We start from the raw sequence: 21,522 nt of genomic DNA, 5'->3' as shown, positions 1-21,522 counted from the left end.
AGAAGATAGACTTTATTAATCCTTTATTAATTCAATTTTTCACTCTGTTGTCATACACACACACACACACAGGCCTGAAATACTCACACATGCAGAAACAGGACCTATACAATTGATGTTTTAGAAAAAGACTTCTGCTTAACGAGACAGTAACAAACAGACCGGATCAAGTGAAAGGTAAAGAGACACTTCACACCCTTAAAGGGATAGTGCACCCAAAAATGTAAATTCAGCCATTATCTACTCACCCATATGCCGAGGGAGGCTCAGGTGAAGTTTTAGAGTCCTCACATCACTTGCAGAGATCCAAGGGGAGAGGAGGTAGCAACACAACTCCACCTAATGGAGGCTGACGGCGCCCCAGATTCAAACGTCCAAAAACACATAATTGAAACCACACGTGAGCGCGGTGCCCAGAGAGGCAGTCAGAGCTACAGGCTACAATGAGGCTAAAAACAGAGTTCAAATGAGGTTTGTCCAAACAGCTTTTTATGTCGGGGCTTCAGGACACTTGGATCACTACGGACGAGCAGTATGGAGATATTTTGTGGTTTCAATGGCTGAATTTTCATTTTTGGGTGCACTATCCCTTTAAGATAACAACCTGAGCCACTCTGCCTCAAACATGACCACTGTTAATGGGCACACGGTGACGGTGTTCAGTTGCCCCCAAGTGCTTCCATTGCAACCTGTCCTGTGGCTACCGGCTGCTGCTCGCTGTCCGTATACTCAGTACTGAAACAACTTTAAAGGCTGTTGTGCACATAGGTCTCTTTGACCGATTTACATGAGGAAACAGGATCCAGGTTGAAAAGTGCTGCAGTTATCCTTTAATACACAACTTACTTTGTACAGATTATTTAATACCGCTTTGTCCCCCTTTCAGCTCAGGGGCCCCTGGCCTGTAAAACACTGGAGACCCCAGCTCTGAAGAAATTGTAGGTATGAATGCTCAAGTTGAATAGCTTGCACTATACTGCATTGCTCGCTTGAAATGCTGAATAATACCATGCATGTATGAATTTGAGGAATATTTGAAGGTGTTTGAGAAGCTTACGTGACACTGCAATGCTGGCTTTAATGTGTAAGAATCAATCAGCAAATCAAATTTTATTTATATAGCACCTTTCAAAACAAATCAGTGTCATTCAAAGTGCTTTACATTTTGATTGAAAAATACAGAGAATAAAAAAGTAAGGACAGACGAAGGACTGGGAAACTAATGCACACTGTGTCATACAATAATAATTTAAAACAATAATAGAAGATAAAAACCAGATCAAAACTACTGTGCAATAATGAAAAGAGAAAAATACAGATAAGACCACTGAATAAAAACAAAAGTAGCAAGAAGATAAATACAGATAAAAAGTAATAAATAGAATAGTTATAAAACAATATAACTAATTTAGGACACTACATAAAAGCCAGACTGAATTTTTGGAGCATAGTGGCTGAAAGCAGCATCAACAAATGTTTTTGTTCTACTCTGTGGGACAGTTCAAAGAGAGGAGCCAGAGGATCTGAGGGGCCTTCCTGGTTCATAAAATAAAAACATCTCTGAGATATAGTCTGGTGCAAGCTATGCAGTGCCTTAAACGAATAAAAGAACTTTAAAATCAATACAAAAACTAACAGGCAGCCAGTGCAGGGATTTTAAAATGTGTGCTCTCCTTGTGGTCTGAGTGAGAACTCGTGCTGCAGAGTTTTGAATCAGTTGCAGCTGATTTATTGGTGGAGAAGGTGAAGTAGTAAGAATAGATGGAGAGCTGGGAATGAGCCTAATTACTATGAATATTATTGAAAACTTGAATGTATGTATTGTTGATCCGTATGACTCATAACTGGACGTGTAACAGATTTGTCTGTAGGCTGCAACACAACAAAGATGGAAACAGCAGCAAAAGACACCATTTAAAACAGACAAAGAAAGAAGCAGTTTAATGAGTCTGGACTGTTCCAGATTTCAAACTGAGAATCTTTACTAATGAGTAAATGATTCTGAAAACATTTCACCATTTATTTAAAGTTTCTGTGGTTTAATAATCAGAGCAAAATCTTTTTTTCTCAAATGTATACTACAAGTTTTTTCCTTTTTCTGTATTTTTGTCTCAACAGATTGTGATGAAACTGGACAGAAAACATTTCACTCCTTAAAGTTCGTCAGGTAAGATGAAGCCTGTGTGACTGGGTCGACAACATCAGGTGTGCTGCTACAGGACACACACACTCAACCAGCTCTCATCACTGCAGCAGGGCAGCCCGTCAGAGAATAAGCTTGTTGGTTTTTTTGTCTTACTTTTTGTTTTTGTGCTGTTATCACCAGATGTTTCCGTTTTTTCACTCATTCACAAGACAGCAAGTCACTGAGAAAACAAAATTTAACCAAGTCACAGATTTCCAACTGTGCTTTGGAGCACGTGGGTGGAAACAAACATACAAAACCCAGACTTGGCACTAGATGTCAGCGTCTTACAGAACACGGTCAGATTACTGCCCAACACTCCCACTCAGAGTCTGGAGCTGCTCTGGCACAGATATTAAAAATCACATGATGCAGTGTCACTGAAAAGCGGCGTGATCTCATGAGCATGTGCAGACAGGCAGGAGAGAGAGAAAGATGGAAGATGGAGTTTTACTTTGTAAAGGAACGAGTGCTGCAGTGCACTCTGTCAGGTGGGAGTCTCAGGTCATTTGCTGAAGACATGAGGTCACACTGCAACAGCTGAGCAGCCACCAGATTAAGATATACTTTATTTTTACATTCTTTTCACTCTGTTGTCATATACACACACACAAGTTCAAAATACACACACGTACACAAACAGGACCGATACATGCAGCATTAAAGAAGTCCTGTTAAGCTCGTTTTTAGGGTCATATGTGTAATACTGGGGTCTCCTGGAATAGATTTGAGTGCTTTAATGTTCAAAAAACATGTTATATTTCTTATACTGCTGCAGCACCTCTGTCTGAAGCACTCTGTTTGTGCTCATGTCTCCCCTTAGAGTGAGTACTGGAAATGCCACGACCCTAACCTTCACTGGATTTCACCTCCTGAGGCTACATGAGCTGCTAAAGACACCACTGTGGCGAAGATAACAATGGCGTCGGCTCTCCCAAGCTGAAACATCTTCATAACAAAGACCAAAACAGGACGTTTTACAGTGGTGAGTTTTTATTTTGTAGCCGTCTTATATTCAGACATGTCAGAGCTGTCCATGGACACGTGTTGTACCGATGTAGTGCTTTTATTTTGAAAGAGACTGTATGCAAACTGTACATTTCCTGTGAAAACAGAAGTGTATTTTGAAAACAGACAATGCATGTAACAGGCTGAAGTTGACACGGCGTCCCAGAACGTCAACAACCAACACACCCAGGGTACCTTGGACGTCATATGTGGACGTGGAAAGTCCATGAGCAATATTTAAATCTATAACCTTAGGTGCTGACAGAGTGTCACAGACTCATATAAGAACAATCAGTTATGTGTAGCACATGTTTATTGCTTATTTTGTATTAAACAATAACAACAGTAACCACAGAACATTCATAAACAAGAATACAGGAGTATAAATATAGAATATCTGTGCTACAGGATAGTGTTGGAACATTTCTCAAAAACACAACAGACACTCACTCACTCAATCACTCACTCACTCACTCACTCACACATATCCATACATTCACTCACTCATTATTCACACATCCAAATGGAGGACCATTTGGGTTCAGTCTCTGCTTTAGTTTAGTGCTCAGAGTACTGCTCACACTCCATGTTCCTCCAGAACAGTCTCCACATCCTACATTTCAACTTTACATTTAGGAGGCGCTCAACAATCGAGGCAGAACAACACATGATCCAACACTCAACAGCTTGTCCCAGTTTGATCCTTGTGGAGAATCAGATCCCAAAAATGTCCCACTGTTGATGTTGATACAAAACATCTTTTAATAAGCCCCGTTTCCACCGAGCAGTTCAGTTCAGTTCAGTTCAGTTCAGTACACATTGTTTCTGTCTCCACAGTGAAAAGTTGTGGATGGTACCAACACAAGCGTTCCTTAGCGTCCCCATGTTTGGTCCCCCCTCTGTTGGGGTACCTAGCACACAGATCTGGTACTAAAAGGTGGAGCTGTGAACACTGCAGTCTGATTGGTCAGTAGAGGACGGTCACTCTGCTCAGGGCTGAGTTGTGTCTGGTTTTGAGGCTCATGTAACCACTGTTCATACTGTGGAGAGTTTTATTAGTAAACTGTAACTATAAAATGAAAGGATGTTTTGCTGCCTCTCACAGCAGCTGGAGTCTGAGAAAAAATAACTTCATTCACTGGGCCGACTGCCGGCAACTTTTAAGGTGGAACGTTAACTTGTAATGTTACTCAATGCATGAGTTGATGACGTGAATCCATCAGCACACCTTAAATTTCACTGTGACAACTTTGACCATCACTTTAGTTTTTATATGACACACACTTTTAGTAATGACTTTAAAAATATAGATGAATTTGGAGCGGATTATGTGAAGGTCATATATTCTAATCCTCACTTCCTGTGGGCTACAGCAACACTAAACCCCTGAGCTTGCCTGAGAAGGACTAAATGCACAAAGCTGCTATTTTTAAATATCCCATGGAGAGAGACTCTCACTGCAGCCTGTTCTATTTTGTTGTGAAAATGTGGGCGTGCAGCCTCGTTCTGTGGACGATAAACCAGGTGCAGACTTCCATCTGTGTCACCGCTGATGAGGAAATACAGCGAGTGCTGGACGGAGCAGTGAGTGACAACAACCCCGCCCACATTTAAGAGGACTGTCTGAACACACCGAGGGTCTAGGTACCATGTCTGAAGGCTTACTGTTGGCTCCACAGGGACTGGACTCAAAGGGTTTGGTGGAGACGGGGCTTCAGTGGTGCCAACTGTAGCATATTTACATCAATAAATGTTTACCACATCACTATAAATCTGTCGACATGTTACACTGTTACTGAGATGACTGACAGCCAAAATAGCCATGTTCTTTTTTTTTTCTTTTTTTTTTGGCAAAAACAGAGTGAGTAAAATCAGTTCAATGGCAGCAAGAAGCATCCTCTTTGCAACAGGAAGAAAAGAGAAATAGTCTTTTGAAAAGTACTTCTGTATCCTTCTGCTGCTGCTCTCAGTCGTTTATGACACATGTTCATGTTCACAATTAATCTGACAAAGACGTACTGATGTTCAAATACACTATAGCACCTTTAATATGACACCATCAGATGTTCAGATGACACGGAGACGTAACGTCAGGTTAGTTGGAGTGTGCAGCTTGCATCCTCCTCTGCTCCACCTGCTCTGCCACAGAGTCCAGAGGCTTGAAGCCGGGCGCAGAGAGTGTTTGAAGTTTGAAAGACGCTCATTAGACGCTGTTGACTAACAGAATGGTGGTGGCTGGGCCGGGAGAGGAAATGTCTGGGGTCATGTAAAGGGGATCTTGTTCATCCTCAGAGTCTCCGTCTTGTTTCTGTGCTACAGTCAAGGTTAGCTTGTTCAAACCGGCTTCTAGTGTCGCCTCCGCTCCCTCTGCTCTGTCACCTGCAACACACACACACAGCAATAGTGAATACATGTGTACATTAGGGCTGCCACTAACTTTTATTTTCATTGTTGACTAATCTGTCGATTATTTCTTTGATGAGTAAACTAATCATTTCATCGAAAAATGTGTTAAAATGTTGAAAAATGTTGGTCTGTCTCGCCCAAACCCCAAAATTAAGTCATCTAATGTCTTGTTTCTTACTTACACCAAAGGGTTTTAGTTCACTGTCACGGGAGAGTGTGTAAAGCTGCCAATATCTGAACGTAAGAAGCTGCAATAAGAATATTTTGGGTACTTTTATAGTACTTTTCTATGAAAAATGACTCAAACCGATTAGTCAACTACTAAAATAGTCACAGATTATTTTAATAGTCAATTAGTCATCGATTAGTCGACTAATCGTGGCAGCCCTAGTGTACATTCACATAAACCAAGGGCACTCAAATATATCTTTGCTGACTGAAGCAGAACTTTATCAAAAACTGGGCACTGTCTAGTAGGGGTGCACGATAATACCAAATCAGTATCAGCCGATATCAAACTATCAGAATTTGCCAAAATGCTTTTGAGGTTTTTTTTTTTTTTATGAAACTTTATCGGACTGAATAGATCAAATTCAGATAGTGAAATGAGTCATTTTGTGGGGGTGAGATACTTACGAATACTGATTCAATCATAATTTTAGCCCATCTCAGTCCGACTGAGCCTTTAGTTTGTGGAGGGATAACGGGCTGACAACCACTGCAGATGTGGCATCTTATATTTAGCTGAAAAAAAAAACCCTTTCTCTCTTCCTCAAACCCATTTTTTCGTTATTTACAAGTCGGAGATTTTGTTAAAAATAGTCTTACAATTTTTGAAAAGCGACCAAAGGAATATTCTTTTTATGTTTTGATGAAACAACATCCTTTCACTGATTTACAGACGTCTCTTTCACAATGTAAGTCTACAGGATGAAGTCTTCTGGGCCCCATGGCATCACATGATGGACCAAAAAGTTGTAATTCTGTCACAGAGAGGTTGCCATGTTTGATACAGTTGTCCAAGTACAGAAACCAAATCCTGCACTAACTGACTGAATCCAACTGGAGACACTGCACCAAAGTCCTGCGTTAATGGATAAACTGTTGTGTATTATTTGCATGTATTTTAAAAAACTAAATGTTTAACTATTTCTTTAAAGGGATAGTGCACCCAAAAATGAAAATTCAGCCATTATCTACTCACCCATATGCCGAGGGAGGCTCAGGTGAAGTTTTAGAGTCCTCACATCACTTGCAGAGATCCAAGGGGAGAGGAGGTAGCAACACAACTCCACCTAATGGAGGCTGACGGCGCCCCAGATTCAAACGTCCAAAAACACATAATTGAAACCACAAAATATCTCCATACTGCTCGTCCGTAGTGATCCAAGTGTCCTGAAGCCCCGACATAAAAAGCTGTTTGGAAAAACCTCATTTGAACTCTGTTTTTAGCCTCATTGTAGCCTGTAGCTCTGACTGCCTCTCTGGGCACCACGCTCACGTGTGTGCGCTTGCGCGAGACCGTGAGACATGGGCAGCGCGTTCATGTGTGTCCCCTTGGATCTCTGCAAGTGATGTGAGGACTCTAAAACGTCACCTGAGCCTCCCTCGGCATATGGGTGAGTAGATAATGGCTGCATTTTCATTTTTGGTGCACTATCCCTTTAATGTTGCGCTAAAAAATACAAAACAGTTTGAACATGTAGGATGAAGCATCACATCAGGAGTCAACACACACACTGATGATGTGAACACACACCTCTCTCCTGGTCGCAGTCTGGAGAGGAAGCTCCACTGCACTGGCTGCGAGGGCCCAGGAGAGGTGAGTCCGGGTCATGAGAGTCACAGGGGCTGACTAACTCCAGGCCAGCGGGACATGAGGAGGACAGGACGGGGGAGGAGGGAGAGGAGGAGAGGTAGGAGCAGAGGGTGTGGAGCGAGGAGGAGGGCATGTCCAGGGGGGTGGAGGCAGAGGTGGAAGGGAGAGAGGAGGGTGAGGAGGGCATGGCTCGGGGTGAGGAGGTGGAGTGAGAGTCGGCCTCCTCCTCTGAGCTGCTGCTACTGTGACTGCCCTCTTCGTCAATGCATACGGACACCACTGAAACACACACACACACACACACAGGATACACACATTAAACATGCAGACACACAGATGCACCGACAGAACAAGAAACAGAACGTGGATGAATGACGTGGATCGTTTCTAAGCTTCAGTTCACTCACTTGACAAACCGTCTGACTCCATCTTGAAGTTGGCGATGTCGTCATTGCCCTCGTCTCCCTCCGCACCGACGCCCTGCTCCCTGGTTCCCATAGCAACGGAGCGTCGTTGGGCATGAATCTCCTCGGAGATGCTCTCTAGGTTGCGCAGCGCTGTGCGGTAGTCGGCCTTAGCAACCACAAGTTTGCCCTGACGCTCGTCCACATGACGCTTGAGTTGCTGTGAGAGAAATAGTTTCTTAGTAAACACACAGTGTTTTAATATTTTAATGTTTTAATATTTTAATGAGCACATATGAGGAATATTCAGGTATACAGAAGCTGAGCGTCAAATCAGATCTTCAGCTTTGGTTAATGTCACATTTTCAACTGTAGCTGGTCGACCACATGAGCGTGGTTAAAAAATGTATAAACTACAGTGCTTTGATCTGATTCGACTCAGTGTAGCTTAACTGTAAATAATTAAACAGCCTGCTAATACAGGCATACATACATACATACATACCTCCAGCTGCAGATAATACTTTGCTTTCAGTTCAAAGTACGGCCTGCAGGGGGAGAAAGAGACGACACAGTGAGAGGGAGGGAGGGAAACACTGCTGGAGGAATAACACTCCTCTGTGAGCACTCACATTCCTTGGCTCTTACAAAGGGAGCACACCCCAACACTGCACAGCCATGAAACATCTGGACTGCATCAAATGACATAAACGCTTTCTCTCTCTCACACACACACACACACACACACACACACACACACACACACACACACACACACACTCAGAGCGAGGCCCAGTTAGGGGACAGAGAGGGAAACATTCAGAGGCACAGACCTGGATTTGTTGATGGAGCGTTTGAGTTTCTTCTCTAACTGCCTCATGTGGCCCATACACGAGTTGTAATTGGCTGCTGTTTTCCTGTGTTCAGCTTCACTGCGTGTTCTCGCCTGCTCGGCCTCCATCACCTGAAACAATCCATACAGACTCATTTTATCTGAGGAAATCGAGCTGAAGATGGCCAATCATATCGACTGGCTCCACCACATCACCCTCAGTTGAACCCCTTGTCTCATGTTCGTACCCTCTGTGTGGCATGGTTGAGCATTTCCTGCCAGGCGGAGTCAAACTGGCGGCTGTCCTCCTCCAGCAGCCTCTCCTCAGCCAGGGCGATGGTCTCCTTGGCAGCCCGCAGGATCTCCACCGCCCGCTGGAACTCCTGAGTGGCCTTTTGGGCTTCGATCTGGGCCTAGAGTTCAGAGAGACAGGGGTCAGTTATAATCACATCAAATATAAAAGCATATTTCAGCTACACTGAAAAGTGGAAAATATTTCTGCCCTGGAGCTCACAGTTTAATGACAGACTGAGATTTCACCCATTTCTGATGTCATGAAAGTGTCAAGTGTGGAGAGGCTGATGGGAGCTGTAATCACGGCGTCGTGACATTGATTTGACACTAATTTCCGACAGTGAGTTGGCCCCGCCTTTCTTCTCACATGGTATGACTGCAGCAGTTGTGCTTGTGTTGCATCCATCCAGCGTGTGTCTGTGTGTGTTTCATGACCTGTATTCCCCTCTGGAAGAGCCACGCTTGATTCCCTATGACAGCCATAGAGGGACCAAGAGATCGCACACAGATATGCACACACAGACAGACAAGAGAGCTTTGATCCGATGGACAAACAGAAGCTTTGTCACTAAGAAAATCCGACACGCTGTCAGTGGGCTCTTCCTGCCCACAGTCACAGTCAATACGAGGATTCTTCCTGTCATGCTAGGCATATTTGGACCCACTCCCTCCACCCATACAGGCGTGTGACTTTAAGGTCAGCAACTGGCTGAGTACCAAGCAGTTACAGTAACTTCATCAGATTATCTGGAGTAAAAAATACTGAAGAACATTTGGTTAGCTGGGTGATTTGTAAATCAGCACCTCCAAACTTGAGGCCATGGTGCTCTGTCGATTGCCTCCTCCTGGTTGGGAGTGAGTTACTAAGCGATGGAGTTCAAGTATCTCGGGGTCATGTTCATGAGTGAGGGAAGAATGGATCGGCAATATGGCACGGTGTCTGCAGTAATGTGGACTGTCTTTCAATTTCTTGGTCCAACTCCGTCCCACCCTCACCTATGGTCATGAGCTCTGGGTAGTGACTGAAAGAATGAGATCAGGGATACAAGCGTCTGAAATGAGTTTCCTTAGAGATGGGGTGAGGAGTTCAGACATCCAGAGGGAGCTCAGAGTAGAGCTGCTGCTCCTTCCCGTCAAAAGGGGTCAGTTGAGGTGGTTCAGCATCTGATCAGGATCCTCCTGGGCGCCTCCTGTTAGAGGTGTTCTGGGCACGTCCCACTGGTAGGAGGCCCCGGGGCAGACCCAGAACACACTGGAGGGATGACATATCTCATCTGGCGTTAAAACACCTCGAGATCCTCCAGGAGGAGCTGGAAAGTGTTGCTGGGGAGAGGGACGTCTGGGGTGCTTTGCTTGGTCTGCTGCCCCTGCGACCCAGCCCCGGATAAGCGGATGAAAATGTATATTCGAGAACAGAAACAATAGAGACTTAGCCGTGGCTGTGATGTGTACGTACTCTACATACAGTACATATGTGGCAGGTGGCACGGAGGAAAATAGGAGGTGCACCAAGTAGTGATGTCTTTGGTGTAGGGTTTCCTGCGGAAGCAGCGCAGGCTGTGATGTTGGTTCAGGTCAGTGGGATGACCGGGTATTTTTAAAGTTTAGTCATACATGTTTATCTGATTTTAAGCATTTAATCTGAGTGCATTTTAAAATTTTGTAATAGTGTTTTTAAGATTATCCATTTGTGTCTCTGCAGAGCAGCAGTGGTTCATTAGCTGCTCCTGCTGTGGGACCGTTTTGGATGTTTGCTTAGGTCTTTTTCTTTGTCTAGTCCGCCCTGAGCAGTGAGCTGGTAACGGGCAAAAAGATTTGGGTGTTTCCCTCAGGCCGGACTGGTTTTCATTCTTTCATTTTCCTTCGTATGTTTAATCTGTCCACATCCCCCCAGGCACTAACTCCCGACTCGCCCAGGTTAACCCCAGTCAGACGGTCAGGGCAGGCTTAAGGTGCGCCGTGGTTGATTGTTTGCAGTGAAAACAATCACGTATGGAAACTTTGGAAATGTGTTAGCACTTGGAGTGCAGAGTGCATTGATTGCTGTGTACACAGGTGTGACAGTGGAACTTAAACTCTGCCCTGTTGGGGACAGCTGGGGGCTCAGTTTTGAGGTGGGTACGGTGGGAGAGTAGAGACTGTAAAGTCAAACTTCTGTAATAAAAATATTTCTTCCTTGTGCCAGAGACCTGTAGTGGGTGTAACATTTAGCTTTGCTCTACCTCTGTGTATCAAACATAATTCACAAACAGAAGAAACAAAGCAACATCCTCATCCTCCTACACAGCTCACAGATTTTCAGTTTACATAAGGAGAAAAAGTTCAGCTCCAAGCTTTCTGTCATATCATCTTACATCCAAAATTATGCAACAACAGGCCGAGCTGATACTCTTCCTCTTGTCCCTCAGAAGCTTTACGGGGTTAGAGTACATTTTGTTCAGCACAGTTTAACAGGATAATCAGTTGTTATACGTGCTGTGTAACATTTTCTAACATACGCTGTGAGTCTGCCACTGAGCCCTTGTCCTGCTTTAACCAAACCGTCTGTGTGCATTGACTGAGCAAAACAATGGAAACTAACTTTGCTGCACTAGTTTGTGTTTCTGTCCTCGAGCATTTTGAATGGATTATTGTTGCAGCTAAATAGCCATTTTTAACCCTCTGAGACCCACCATTTTCGTCTTTCTATGGGGGTGTCTTTGGGGGAATTTAGCAGGTCAACAATGTATTTTACATACAAGTGGTGCACATCATCTGAAGGCTGGGAACATAAAAATTAATTTGAGCCCAGAATGGGCTTCCAGGTCACAGTCAAGATGGCGGTTTAATTTTTGTGCTCCCCGACAGTTTGGCAAAATAACCCTGAGAACATTCCAGATAACAGCAAAGTGTATGTTTTCAGACACGCTGGAAAAAAGGTTACAAAAAAAAGCAGGAAAGCTACGACTGTGACAGAAAATACTGAGTACTAGCCAAAGTAGCTCCCCCACCTATGACATCAATGAGAAAGACGGAGTGGATGATGCTAGCCTGCAAATTATACTGCGTGAAGTCAGAGACTTCTTTTCTCACAGCCTCCTGTGTCTTCCTGTTACATTAACCCCAGTGACACGACCCTCTGCCTCTGTCAGCCATGTTCATGATAAGGGCTCCACCAGTGACGTGAGCGAGCACAGATCTGCATCGTCTCACACCAATTATAAAAACTCCCAAAGCTGACATCTCCTGTGTCGTGCTGTTGTGATATCTTGAGTCTATCAGTGCTCAGATAGCCTGTCCGGGGTTGTCAAGACTTCTACGAGAAGGTGAACAGACAGAAGACGGGGACGGGGAGATAGCAGCGGCTCTTTGTGGGTAATCTGTTAGTTTGACTGGCAAAGATGAATCCCTCCTCTTTGTCCCCGTCATGACCCATTTCCCAGGCTCAGAGAGGAGAGGGGGTGCAGGGAGACAGACGGAGGATGATGGATATTTGATTAGGAGAAACCATGAGCGAGGAGCAGAAAAGGAGCTGAGACTCTAATGCTATCCATCAATGGTGTTTGTCAAGTTGGAGATAAAGCGTCACACAGACTTCCTGGACTGAGCAGCAGCTTCCTTTCTCATGCAGGGTTTGGTGTTTGCTCATGTTGTTAGCAGAACAAACACAGTCACCCTTTTTACACAGAACCAAAAAATAGCGGCATTGTGTCGCTTCTGTGTGTGATTTCAGACAGCATGCCGGCATCGTGGGATCAAACAAGGCATGATGGGTGTGACATGTAACATACATGTCAGCAGTGCTTTACAAACAATAACAATGGCATTACATGTCTATAACAATAATTTCCTGTCCCTGTTTTATGGCAGCTTATCTCGTCCTCTGCTCGGAGGGTAAGGAGCTCCCGGACCTCACTTTTTTACCACTTTGTGGACTTTTTCGTCTGCTGTTCTTCCTTGAGTTAGCCACTAACTGCTATCAGCTACTTTTTTATTCTCCCGCAATGGGTCGCACACATAACATGTCAAAACGTCACACCCGTGCTGCCCTTGGTCACATCCTGCCGGCCGTCCCTTTCAAGGCCCAAACACACCAAACAGTCGTCGGAGAACTGGCTGCTATGAGAGCCCCCTGCTGTGTCACCTCATTGCCATGTCTTGGCCAAAAAAGTTGCACATGCACACACCAAATAGACGGCCAACAAGGGGATTATCTTCAGTGCCTGTGTGAGAGGACATAACCCTCCACACCAGCAGACCGTCGTCGTCTGTATTTGTCATGGGAAAAGGGAAACCGGAAGACAATCCAACACAATCCAATGTTGAAAGAGTGCAGTGCACACCGACTTTTACCCAGAAGGCCGGTGTTCACTTCCTGTAAGATTCTAAAGCCAAACCCTGTTCTTTTTTCCGAAACCCAACTACGTGTTTTGTTGTAGAAAGAAAAAAAAGTCAATTTGCAGTGTTGTAGCAACGTAGTGCTTTTATTTTGAAAGAGACTGTATGCAAACTGTACATTTCCTGTGAAAACAGAAGTGTATTTTGAAAACAGACAATGCATGTAACAGGCTGAAGTTGACACGGCGTCCCAGAACGTCAACAACCAACACACCCAGGGTACCTTGGACGTCATATGTGGACGTGGAAAGTCCATGACCAAACGTGGACATGTGACGAGGTCACAGTGAGGATGAGATGGGCTCTTCTGTGCTGCTGAAGTAAGGCTGACTAGTGATGACGAGGGCCAACGACAAGGGCAGCAACGGACTGCAGACCGTAACAGACCTTGTTGTGGTGCTACTGCCACCTCTGATGCCGGCTTTAAGGTGAGACAACTCTGTCCCCCTATTCCCCAATTGGGAATAATGGCATGAAATTCCCGCCTTGAAGAGGCAGTGTAAAAAGGGCTGATGAGTATGTGAGTCTCTGCCTCTGCAAACCTTCAGCACCCTGATGAGTAACCTGCATCAGAGGTGGAGGACACTACTCAGTTTTCTCTGTGGCACAAAGCCTGCTGAACATGTGACAGCACGCAGATGGCAACCACTGTTATCAGTTAATTAACGTCATGGAGCCCAGTGTGTCTGTAAGGCAACAATGCCAACCGTGTTTTGTTCTGAAAAACCATGACACGCTGTCACCTCGTATACGCATGATGCATGACGTTACTATCATCCTACTGTGTGTGTTTGTGTGTGTGTGTGTGTGTGTGTGTGTGTGTGACTGTACTCATTTTGAATTCATGTGTCAGACACTTTCATCCTGTCTGACGCCTTTGTCTCGAGAAATACACCCCAGTTACAGTTTTGTGGAGGTGAGAGATGAGAGGGTGAAGGGGTGGGGAGAGAGACAGACAGGCAGCGGTGCAGAAGAGAATGCTGGGTAAAAAGGACAAAAGATGGGACAGTACAGGCAAATTCCTGCACACCACCTCCCCAGTCTGCTGGAATGTAGGGGGATAAACATGGGGGGTTGGGACTGGTTTATGGGTGGGGTAGTGTGTGTGTGTGTGTGTGTGTGTGTGTGTTTATTCTGGTAGGGTCAGTGAGGGTAAGCATTCGAATTCCTTTAAAATAGGTCATGTTTTAAATATTAAATATTCATCCATAAATCATAAGGGGACAATACGCCAGTTTAACCTGGGGGCTGTGCTCTATATAATCCCCCCTGATCACACACACACACACACACACACACACACACACACACTTATACACGAAGCTCAGAAAGGCTTTGGATCGTTTCACGTGAACGCCAGGTCCCATCAAAATTCAAAACCTCTCAGTAATCCCCGACTCTCACGTGTTACTGTCAGAGGACGATGCTGCTGTCAAGTAGTTTGTTATATAGCTACAGAGATAAGAAAAGACACACACACACACACACACACACACAGAGTCTATTTCAGTTTGACAGCTCAGCTCTGACACACAAATGTCAGCCTTCTGATAAATGACTCATAAGCTTCTTCCTTATTGGCTGAAACAAGGGGGGGTGGGGGGGGGGGTGGGGGGGGGGCTGGACTCCAAAGTTGTGCCACCCAATCAGATCACAGCCTCAACAGGCTGGAACAATTTGACGTTAAAGGTCGCGACCCGGCGCAGAGGGGACAACAGGTGTTGGGGAAGTCGCCCTACTTTGCGTCTACCTGCAACAAGCCTGAAAACACAGAGGCTTTTGGACAAAGCAAAGGATGCACACAGATTATTGAAATATGGCAGATCTCTGTTTCAGTAAAGCTCAGGCTGCATCCACATTTTTTCTTTTTTAAGAACATTTTAGCACAATTTTTAGAATTAATCTCCATCCATACTGAGCGGTGCAGGAATGAGTCATGAGCAGGTAGGTGTTGCAAAAATATACTGATTTTAATGTAAACCTTGATATGAAAATTGGTGGTTATCATACCGTGTACATTTGCTTATTGATGATATAAAAAAATGCAACTGGACAGAGAATCTCCCCTTTATTTGTCTTACTGTTTAAAGGAGTCATTTATTACACATACTTCCATTTTAAAAAATGGTTTCAAGTTTCAACTATAGATCAGTTATTCCTTTAAAGGGATAGTGCACCCAAAAATGAAAATTCAGCCATTATCTACTCACCCATATGCCGAGGGAGGCTCAGGTGAAGTTTTAGAGTCCTCACATCACTTGCAGAGATCCAAGGGGAGAGGAGGTAGCAACACAACTCCACCTAATGGAGGCTGACGGCGCCCCAGATTCAAACGTCCAAAAACACATCATTGAAACCACACGTGAGCGCGGTGCCCAGAGAGGCAGTCAGAGCTACAGGCTACAATGAGGCTAAAAACAGAGTTCAAATGAGGTTTTTCCAAACAACTTTTTATGTCGGGGCTTCAGGACACTTGGATCACTACGGACGAGCAGTATGGAGATATTTTGTGGTTTCAATGATGTGTTTTTGGACGTTTGAATCTGGGGCGCCGTCAGCCTCCATTAGGTGGAGTTGTGTTGCTACCTCCTCTCCCCTTGGATCTCTGCAAGTGATGTGAGGACTCTAAAACTTCACCTGAGCCTCCCTCGGCATATGGGTGAGTAGATAATGGCTGAATTTACATTTTTGGGTGCACTATCCCTTTAAGTGTCATTCTGACTTATAATAATATAAATTCTGTAATACTGTGATTCTGTGAAACCACAATATTTTCTGAGACAGTTATCATACTGTGAAAATCAAGAAACTGTTGCAACCCTGCAAGCGAACCAGGGTGATGCTGACTTCCGTATTGGCCGACAAATAAACGTAGTCCCTGCAGCTTTCTATTAACGTGCCTGAAAATGCATATCACGTGTCCCTTAATGTACACTGAGAATGTGTGTGCCGATGTGAACAGGAAGCAGATTGTCTACTCTGTGGTCGGTTGCTTAGTTACAGAAAATAGTAGGGAGATGGCTGAAACTAAAGACCAGAGATTTCTTTGCTCGGACCGATGACGAGGTGGAACTGTCACTGACATGAGTATAATGTGGTCAAGGCGGCGCAGAACAGACTGGGAGTCAAAAACCAGGAGCTTGATCCATTGTCAGAAGAGGGGTATAATGTTTTGACCTGACACGTCATGACTGATACCAACCAGGAGGCGAACGTAGGTGTCTGTGTCATCGTTTCCAAAAGACTTAGTTACTGCCCGTCCAGACTGAAACAAAAACAGGGTCAGCAGCGTTTTCAAGTCTCCGTTTTGAGGGTTCCAAAATGCTGCAGTAGTGTGAACGCTCCGATTAAACGAAGCAATAGTTCTGCGTCTTCAAGCGAAAACGTCTTAGTGTGGATGTAGCCTCAGACAATTCCTCTTCCCCACAGTGTGTGTGTGTGTGTGTGTGTGTGTGTGTGACAGCAGCTTAGCATGCAGAGGTGTGACTGAGTTTAAAAATAGACACCACATGACTCTGCTCCCTTTAAGTAGATATTGAGCTCTTTAAACTTCTCATCCTCAGTAAGCCTGCCCTCACACTCACTGTCTGCTGACCTCACTCACTCCAGCCCTCCTCTGTCAATGTGTGTGTGTGTATATACAGTGTGCATTTGTATGTATGTGTGTGTGGGTGTGGGTGTGTGTGTGTGTGTGTGTGTGTGTGTGTGTGTGTGTGTGTATGTGTGTGTACCTGTCTTGCTATCTTGCGGGCCTCCCAGTACGGTTTGGAGTCGTCCACAGCTCGCCCGATCCTCTTCACCTGCTCGTCCAGCTTCACTGTTGCCTCCGCCAGCACGGCACGAAACCTCTGACGGCAGTCCTACACACACACACACACACACACACACACACACACACACACACGTACACACTCAATAGCTTTTAAATGTCTCTGTCAATGTTGGTCATTACACTGCATGTCAAAGCTGTGTGAAGGTGGATCTGGAGAACTGGAAAATCAGTGTGACTCTGTGTTTCCTCTTGTGTTGAAGGTTTTAAGCTTCAGCCTCGTGTCTGCTTCTGCTGTCCTGCTGGCTCTGATCAGTTTGGCCTGGTGCCTCCAAAGCCATCTCTAAACCATAACCCAAATATTATGAGCATGCGTTGCACAGCAGCTGTATCTCAATTTGGTTTTGAACAAACCTTATGTACATTCTTTGGTGATTAAATCAGGTTGAAATTCTCAGTGTTTCCAGTCACAGTGAAGTGGAGCTACAGTTCCAGCTGGACGAGGACATTTAACTGGCCTACTGTCCTTGTCCCAGTATACAAGCACAGGAGGGGAATCCATTTATTGAGCCAAGTATGTGCGACTCCTCTACGATAGGTGGAGATATGCCCCCTTTCAGCTTGTTAGTATTGGACCTTTTTCCTGTTGACCTATTACGTCACAGACCAAACAATGGACAAACAAGTTAGCTACGGTTAGCTAGCAGCTAACTGCTACCATGGTGGACAACTTTACAGCTCTGTACATTTGGTCCGTCCAAAAAGTCACGGCTCTGGATGTAGATTTCTCCATGTTGTTACCGGCTTCTTCTTCTCTTACACATTTAATGCTATTGGACTTCCGGGTCAAAGCTCGGGGCGGAAACTGTGGAGCATGCTCAGAGCGCCTCGGCCAGTTTGGGTCTGATTGACTGTATACATGCAGGAGGGATTTGACTCCTGACTTAGTCCGACTTTCAGAAATTCGATTTAGTATGATTTCAGTCACACTAACATGTTCACATGACTTTAAATGTCTGATTTAGTCAGACTGACACGATAAATCAATTTTCTCTATGTGAACACACTGAGTGACAGAAGACCTGCCATCCAGAAATAAGGTCTGTCATCACTGAATCTATATGGTGAGGTTACTGAGTGCATGTGTGTGTGTGTGTGTGTGTGTACATGTGTTGTGATTTACACAGAGTCTGAAAGGCAGCAGCACCTGCATCCTGTTCATACAAAAAACTGAAGGAAGAACACAAGAGAGCGTTAAAGAGGGAAAAGGGAGAGGGCGCTACAGGAAGCACACTTCCTGTGACATCATCACCTTTCCTGACTTCCTGTTCCTGCTGTGACACAGTGATGCAGCACGCACGCTGAGTAATATATTCTGTAGGGGCTCAATGACAGCTCACACTCTGGGCCCTGCTGTGTTGTGTGTGTGCCATGAGAGGTTTACCTCCATGTTGGCGAGCAGAGCGTCTCATATCTGAGCTCAGATTTAACCTGGCTGCCTCTCTGGCGTCGCCTGACTCCACTGTACATCTTTAATCAACCCCAGACTCTGCAGGGAAACAGCCCGCAGCCTGCCTGCAGCACTTCCTCATTCTTCAGCTCATTCTGCCTGACGATGAATCGGCTCCTTTCACTTTCTGTTTGCTCCTGTGTGTGTGTGTGTATTTACACCAGTGACACAACTGTTGCCTCAACACACTGCATAAGCAGAGGGAAGACGTGCATCACAACACAACTCACAGCAGTTGGATAAAAATGACCATAACTATCCAGTGTTTATCTTGAGAACATGAATTAAGCAGCATGAAGCAACACACAGAGACGTGTGTGTTTAAATCCTCTTCATCTGCCTCTCTGTCTGTTGGTACTTTTCTTCCAGCTCTGATTGGTGGCATTCAGACAGACTGAGGGTCTAATGAGAAACAGAAGGAGCCTGCTTTAAGGAAAAGAAACCGTTGCCTTCCTCTGGAATGTTTTTACTTTGCTGAACAGTAACCCGTCTAGTAAACCTTTAAACATCCAAGCGAGCGCTGACCGACCCTCCATCTTCCTGCTGCTGCTGCTTCACAGCCTTTCAAAGTGCTCAGTGTGTTTTTAAAGGAAGCGAGGAGAGCACTCTGGGTTCAGATTGCTCCGAACGTGCCATTCAGATATTATATTTAACATTCAGATCACAGTAAGGCCTCTTACAGCAGGGAGGGTTCATACAGTGCAGAGTTATTAAGGAGGAGCGACGGCTGCTTCAGTTTTTCCACATTTTCCCTCAGAAGCAGCTTCAGAAATATTTCCATCCAGTCTGAACTGTTTCTATGCGGTGACCTCGTTGCTAGGCGAATTCCTCAAACAAGATTGATGACCTCACAGCAACCGGAGGATTTCTCACATTTGGAGTAAAATTAGATTTGAAAGTGAGGGCTGATGGGTGTTTCTGTGGCGCAGCTCGGCCGTGTGTTTAGCCCTGCAGGGAGAGGCTGTGATGATGGTGTGTTGGTGTCTGCTCTTACCTCCAGCTCACTCTCCCAGCGGTTAATGTCATCTGTGGACTGGTTTAACTTCTCCAGCTCTCCCTGTTTACACACAACATGGCACAGAGACACAGAGAGAGGTACTGAGTTACTTGAGCGTGTGTGTGTGTGTGTGTATGTGTGTGTATTTATTTCTGCATGACTTGAACTCTGGCACATTCAGTCACTCAACTATTTTACCTGTAGTGGTTATAAAACAGTATTAATATAATAAAGTAATAATATGTCCAGTCTCTCACTGGCCACACACACACACACACACACACACCATCACACACTCTCTGACAGCACTTTCCACTGGGCTTCCCATTGCTCCCCCCAGAGTCACTTTCCCTGGTGCCACATCTGGATCTCATTTTAAAACCTCACCTGGATTCTTGGATCCACTTCTTCCTCCTCCTCAGCACACGGAGAGTCTTCCTCATGGTTATTCCTCAAAGGATCCATTTTCAGGATATCTGGAGATTTTGTTGGTGAGACAAAATGTGGGTCTTGAGTGCAAAGAGAGCTCGACCCCGGGGTGCCGGACATACAGAGATGTCCAGCTGTGATCCGGCCTCACTGAGCGTAATTACGCAGAGCGCAGCGCATGTTCCGGCTCTGTGAGGTCTCAGTGCGGGTCCGGGAGCAGAGGAGTCCGCGGTCTGACCGCTGGGAGAGCCGACACTCACTGAGCAGGATCACAACCTCAGGGATCGGCAGCACACCCGCTGAGGAAAAGATCAATGTGACTACTTCTGGTTTGGACTTTCAAAATAAAAGCTCGTTTACTGGGCAGGCTGTGATAATGTTTCAACTATACACTCTAAAATATGACTGATTTTCAGCATTAAAATGTTACTCTTTTTACATCGAAGTATTTTAGTCAGTTTACAACCTATTTTAAGAAGTTGGTCAAAATAAAAAAATAAATTAAACAAAAAATATAAGAAAAAAATCGGACATTTTTGAGTTGAGTAGAGTTTTTTTAAGTTGAACCAATGGATTTTTTAATGGTGAAATGATTCATGGGGTTAGCGGATAACTCCTCAAATAAATAAGTTTTTCAGCATAAAAAAAAAAAAAGTTGTATCATTGATGTTTTACTTTTTTCTTTTTAAAGAAATAGAATAGAACTTTATTGTCAATGCACATCCAGAAGGATGGAATTAAAATAAATAAATTAGAATATCTTAAATAAAATAAAATAATTTGACCACTTAATATCACCAAAGCTTTTGGATAAATATGAAGTTGGTTGGTTAATTAATCCCTTCAAGGTCAAAGCAAATCACATATGTAATAGCCTACTTAAATAATTCAGTTTGTCATATTTTAAAACACTCATAGGACTGACTGACTAAAAAAATGTCAGAGTTGGAACAACTTAAAAAGCTGTAAAATTAATATAAAATGCAATCATTTAAAGTTGTACATCCTCCCCTAAGCCCCTTTTTTCCACCCCTAACCTTCATAACTAACAAACAGTCCCTAACCATATCAGATAAGAACTTGTCTTTTCATAAAAAGAAAAACACTGAAGATAATTCAGAAACAAATCTGGTGACTTTCCAGTCAAGTCCTCAGCTGCATGACGTTAGCTGCAGGTCCGACTGTACATCTGGGACATTCATTTGACTACCACAATAACAAATCTGTTCAAATACCATAATTCTGACTTGTTGATTTACAAAAATATCCTACCTTGAAACTTTCTCAGTTAATCAGAATTAAAAATAAGCTTAAAGGAGTTTGTGATTAGTTGTTGTCCTGTAGCTGGAACTAAAAGACTTGACATTTAGATAATGATCTGTAACTTAAACTTTAACACTGTAACTTTGTGACTCAGTCTTGTCTCATTTTTTCCTCCTCATTTTTTCCCCAAAATCTTACTATTATTTTGTAGGGACAGACTCAGGCTGAC

General features: G+C 44.3%; 1 protein-coding gene across 1 annotated transcript; it reads right to left on the bottom strand.

Annotated features, from left to right (window-relative positions):
- Positions 1 to 3,491: 3,491 nt before the first annotated feature.
- Positions 3,492 to 20,324, bottom strand: LOC117263159 (SH3 domain-binding protein 5-like). Its single transcript, XM_033636338.2, has 9 exons — positions 19,989 to 20,324; positions 19,599 to 19,661; positions 17,057 to 17,185; positions 8,903 to 9,067; positions 8,656 to 8,786; positions 8,328 to 8,370; positions 7,826 to 8,042; positions 7,359 to 7,697; positions 3,492 to 5,572 (listed from the first exon to the last, which is right to left on the bottom strand). The coding sequence occupies exons 1-9, from the start codon at positions 20,148 to 20,150 to the stop codon at positions 5,397 to 5,399; spliced, it is 1,425 nt and encodes a 474-aa protein (XP_033492229.1). The 5' UTR covers positions 20,151 to 20,324; the 3' UTR covers positions 3,492 to 5,396.
- Positions 20,325 to 21,522: the final 1,198 nt, after the last annotated feature.

This window comes from Epinephelus lanceolatus, chromosome 16 (genome assembly GCF_041903045.1).
Source record: "Epinephelus lanceolatus isolate andai-2023 chromosome 16, ASM4190304v1, whole genome shotgun sequence".
Lineage (NCBI taxonomy): Eukaryota > Metazoa > Chordata > Actinopteri > Perciformes > Serranidae > Epinephelus > Epinephelus lanceolatus.
Note: the sequence above shows the minus strand (reverse complement) of the source record. Positions and strands in the feature narration are given on the sequence as shown.

Excerpts from the sequence above, each read along its gene's own strand:
- LOC117263159 (XM_033636338.2), bottom strand. The coding sequence starts at position 20,150 with ATGTCCGGCACCCCGGGGTCGAGCTCTCTTTGCACTCAAGACCCACAT. Across the intron at positions 9,068-17,056 it reads CCCGCAAGATAGCAAGACAG|GCCCAGATCGAAGCCCAAAA; the intron begins GTACACACACAT and ends TCTGAACTCTAG. Across the intron at positions 8,371-8,655 it reads CGCTCCATCAACAAATCCAG|GCCGTACTTTGAACTGAAAG; the intron begins GTCTGTGCCTCT and ends CTCCCCCTGCAG.